At 36.3% G+C, this 4,422-nt stretch overlaps 2 protein-coding genes across 2 annotated transcripts in view; one reads left to right on the top strand and one right to left on the bottom strand.

Annotated features, from left to right (window-relative positions):
• Nucleotides 1–609, top strand: part of LOC107756829 (L-rhamnose-binding lectin CSL2-like) — a 16,811-nt gene extending 16,202 nt beyond the window's left edge. Inside the window, exons 10-12 of the mRNA XM_016574117.1 lie at nucleotides 35–173; nucleotides 282–391; nucleotides 495–609. Of these exons, the coding sequence (XP_016429603.1) occupies nucleotides 35–173; nucleotides 282–391; nucleotides 495–496 (251 nt within the window). The 3' untranslated portion in view covers nucleotides 497–609. The remainder of the gene's footprint in view (nucleotides 1–34; nucleotides 174–281; nucleotides 392–494) is intronic.
• A 1,934-nt stretch (nucleotides 610–2,543) lies between these two features.
• Nucleotides 2,544–4,422, bottom strand: part of cacna1fa (calcium channel, voltage-dependent, L type, alpha 1F subunit a) — a 38,985-nt gene continuing 37,106 nt past the window's right edge. The window contains 2 exon segments of the mRNA XM_016574106.1: nucleotides 2,544–2,836; nucleotides 3,870–4,187. Of these exon segments, the coding sequence (XP_016429592.1) occupies nucleotides 2,627–2,836; nucleotides 3,870–4,187 (528 nt within the window). The 3' untranslated portion in view covers nucleotides 2,544–2,626.

The raw sequence follows: 4,422 nt of genomic DNA, 5'->3' as shown, positions 1-4,422 counted from the left end.
CTGGTGTTTTTTTTTTTTTTTTTTTTTTTTAAAGATCATGGGACTGTCATACGCATTCACAGCGCTAACTACGGTCGAACTGACAGCAGCACGTGCTCTACTGGCCGACCTGCTTCTCAGCTTGCTAAAACTGACTGCTACGCCTCAAACTCCCAGGCAATAGCTACTAATGTGTGAGTGTGCAAGCAAAATTTGTACACTCTCCACAAGTATTCAACATTCAAGCTGATTTGCAGTTCCTAAGAGTGTTACTGTTTTTTTTGTTTTTTTTGTTGCTGTAGGTGCGAAGGAAAAAATAGATGCTCTCTTGTCGCCTCCAATGGCATCTTCTCTGATCCGTGTCCTAACACATTCAAGTATCTGTATGTCTTATACAGCTGCATATCTAACTGTAAGTGTTACTGTGTACAGTGAAATTGCTCACTTATGCTTTTGTCTTTTACGGTTATTCGAGATACTACTGCATCAGGCTTCATTAACACTTTATCTTGCAGGATGCGGTTGATGGTCTTGTGGATTTGACCTCTTTTCAGATCAGAGATTTGATTAAATGAATTTTTTTCTGAAACTAAAGACCCAATCTTCCTTGCAATAAATGCTTTGAAGACATCTGTGCATGTAGCAGTGCTTTCTAGTCTACAGTATAACTGATGGTGCATGGATGGTTTGACAAAGTAAAACAAATGCCATTAAATATAACCCAATACTAAATATGAGCACACCGGGTACAGTCAGACTAACTGGCAATTATAGAGTGCATTAGAACTGGTAAATTGAGAGCACGAACCTGGCAACTGCCCTTTTATTTTCATATATTTGACTTGTCTTTTCAAACAGAATGTACAGTAAGTTGAACAAAATTTGCTGTAAGTGAGCAAAAAATCCTTAACTTAAAGTTAGCATGAAACCGAAACTGTGATTTTGTTTTTCTTCCCTGTTGTGACAACCCAGCTTCTCAAACAAAAAGAAAATGCAAGGGACTTTGTCCATCGGATATTGAGTTGACCGTTGTATCGTTGTCGTTTGCTAATTGCGGTGGTCGTTTGATGGAAGTGAAAAGTTGCTGCAGGAGGATTGCTGAAAGTCATCTATTGGGAAAACGTATTGCCCAGGGAGGGATGTTAAATTTATTTATTTATGTTTCATTTTGAAGATTACAGTGACTCATTAATAGAGAAAAGATCTGCATGGATAAGTTCGATTTCAAGTTGAGTAGTATAGCGCTTATGACAATTCATACTGTTTCAAAGCAGCTGCACAGAAAATGCATGTTTCAGTGTTACAATCAGGAAGTATTCTGTTCAGCCAGAGAGGAGTATATGAAAGTAATGTCAGAATGGTAGTATTATTTAAGATATGCATGTATGCATATACTTTATGGTCCGTAAACATGTATTCAATTAATAAGAAATAATAAGCATGTTAGGCAATGAGTACAAAATTCCAAGGAAAATATCTTGTTTATCCAAAGCTGTCTTGGTCTGAAATCTTAGCAAGTGATCTGCAGTTTCCCATTTTGCAAAGTCAACATAAATCATTTATATGAAATGCTAAACTTTCTATAAAAAAAATTAAAAAAAATCAATTTTGATTTTGTGACTTTAAACTTGGGAGTCATATAAATAGTAATCCCCAGTAGGTTTGTGTGATCCAGTCATTAGAAAGTTATTGGCTCTTTATTATGGCTAATTAATCTTATGAAAAATGAAGACTTCCACAAGCACAAATACTTTCAACATAAATGTGCATATTTGACCAAATCTCAATTCCTTTACAAAACTGATGCTGCCTTTATGATCTCACACAAAGTCTTTGAATCTTTTCAGATGCTGCTTCAGGACTCTACTAATCATAGAGTAGGCTAATCCTGTGGTTTGCTTAAAGGGATAGTTCACCCAAAAATGAAAATTCTGTCATTAATTACTCACCCTCATGTTGTTGCAAACCCGTAAGACCTCCGTTCATCTTCAGAACACAAATTAAGGTATTTTTGATGAAATCCGAGAGCTTTCTGACCCTGCATAGACCGTAACGTAACTACCACGTTCAAGACCTAGAAAGGTAGTAAGGACATCATTTAAAAAAAAGTCCACGTGACATCAGTGGTTTAACCGTAATTTTATTACAATACTTGTGTGCAAAGAACACAAATAATGGCTTTATTCAACAATTTTCTTAAAATATTTTTTTTTCTTTGCACATAAAAAGTATTCTCGTAGCTTCATAAAATTACGATTTAACATGTCTCAATGTTTAATATTTTAACTGTACTTAAGTCCTTACCTTTCTGGGCCTTGAACGTGTCAGTTGCGTTACTGTCCATTTAATCAAAAATATCTTAATTTGTGTTCCGAAGATGAACGAAGGTCTTTAATTAGAGAATTTTCATTTTTGGGTGAACTATCCATTTAAGCTCTTATTAAAACTTCTATGCAAAGCAATAGGTGTAAGATCATTGCGTTAACCACAATTTCCTTATATCTACTGAAGGAATTGAATATAATTATTAACTCTGCATTACAAACTCAAATACATTCAACTTTTCATGTTCAGTTCAGCTGGGCAGAGAACAACACAATCACACTGACAATCTATGTTCTGCCCTCCCCAACAAACTGAAGCTCGTTTAGTATGATATAACACAGTTCATCTCATCAGCCAGATCCTCCTCAAAGCGTTCGTTCGGTTGTCCTGCCCTTCCATTACTTAAAAGGTTAGTTGCAGCGCTCTCCATTTCATCAATAGTCAAGTGACAGGCATCTGCGATTTCCCGCTTTGCAAAGTCAACAAATTTGGGGTCTTTGGCATATAGACCCAAGCCTTCAGAGATCAGGATCTAAAATAAATACATACACACATAAGAACAATTGACTGAACTCTAAATCTAAAAAAAAATATTTGCATATGTGTTTTGAGTGTCATATTTGATACATCAGATTTTCATGGCTCATATAACAATATTGTATAGTAAGAATATGAACCTCATACTTGAGGAATATGACACCTTTTTTATTCAGAGCCCAAACGGAGTGAAAATATGCAATTTGGTGCAGAATTTCATAAGAAATTGCGAAATTTCATAAGAAATTCTGATAGCTTGTAAATGAATGAGATCTTTGTAACAGTACAGTAACACATAAAATCTACTTACATTAAATGCATATGAATATCAGGTGTCGCTCTATATTTCCCAATAATATGCATTAGTGAGATTATTTAAATGCTTAGGTTTATTATTAAAGCTCTGTAGTTTTTAATTGTGGAGGCAAAACATATAATGCTATGCAATACAACAATGACTGAGAGATGAACAAATAAACATCCCTCAAAAGCCTGAAAGATCATATTTGTATAAAATATGTATATATAATCAAGTAGACCTAAGTTGCTTCAGTCCAGTAAGTGTTCATCTTGAAATATTACTAACAATATAAAGTTATTCTTATATTTACTTTATTAAAATCAGTAGATTTCGCAGCAAAGACACATGAACCACAACCTAAAGGGGGAGTTTTTACAATTATACTAAAAGGCCTTTTACTTAATAAAAAGTTATAAACTATCCATCAGACGACAGCAAAATGAAGTAGATTGTGTACAACAGGTCAAAGATCATGTTTATAATTTAGAGGCCCTAGGAATTAGTGTCAAATATGATACAATAGGCTTTATAGGAGTTAAGTTTAATTTTTTGTTAATCGCAGCCAAAAGAGCTACAGTAAAAGTATATGCTTCACTGCTGCAAAACAAAATAAAGTCCGGCTTAAATCGTTTTTATAGCCACTGTAACTGCACAAATGAAAACTATCCTTATTACTTTTTTTCAGGCAAAATGCTCATTTGATGCACCATTCAGAAAGCGCATTTACCGACTCCACGAGGCTGTCAGCGCTTCCCTTCTCCATGTATCCGGGGCTGTTTTGGGAGGGCACTTTGAGAGTGGTGTACGCCCGAGGCTGCTGGGCCACGCCTGCCATTCCACTGCCGATCCACCCGGGACGGGCCGACGCCGGCAGGCTGGCGCTGCCATTGGTGTCGCCCCACATTGCCTGAGTGCCCCCCACCTCGTTCACCAGAATAAGAGGGGCGTAGAGGAGACGGCCCCGTCTGGCCTGGTTGTTCGCCCAAGAGGCTGAAGAAACCACAGATGAAATGCTGCTCCGCCTTGAGTCGTAGCTGTTGTTTGTCTGTTGGAGCAGGTACATAAATCATTTGACTTTTTGTGTGGAAACTGAAATGTGTCAATTTAAATTCATTTAATGATTCTTTTTTTTTTTTTGCACAATTTTGATTTTGTGTTTATAGTAACCCTAGTAAAAAAAAAACTATGCTATAATTTATTTAAAGCTGCAGTCCATAACTTTTGGCGCTCTAGCGGTTAATAAACAGAACTGCGTGCGTCTTGCGGAAGAACATTGTAGC

This window comes from Sinocyclocheilus rhinocerous, unplaced genomic scaffold (assembly GCF_001515625.1).
Source record: "Sinocyclocheilus rhinocerous isolate Xijiao unplaced genomic scaffold, SAMN03320098_v1.1 scaffold533, whole genome shotgun sequence".
NCBI classification, from domain to species: domain Eukaryota; kingdom Metazoa; phylum Chordata; class Actinopteri; order Cypriniformes; family Cyprinidae; genus Sinocyclocheilus; species Sinocyclocheilus rhinocerous.
This window is presented reverse-complemented; position numbering and strand designations above follow the sequence as displayed.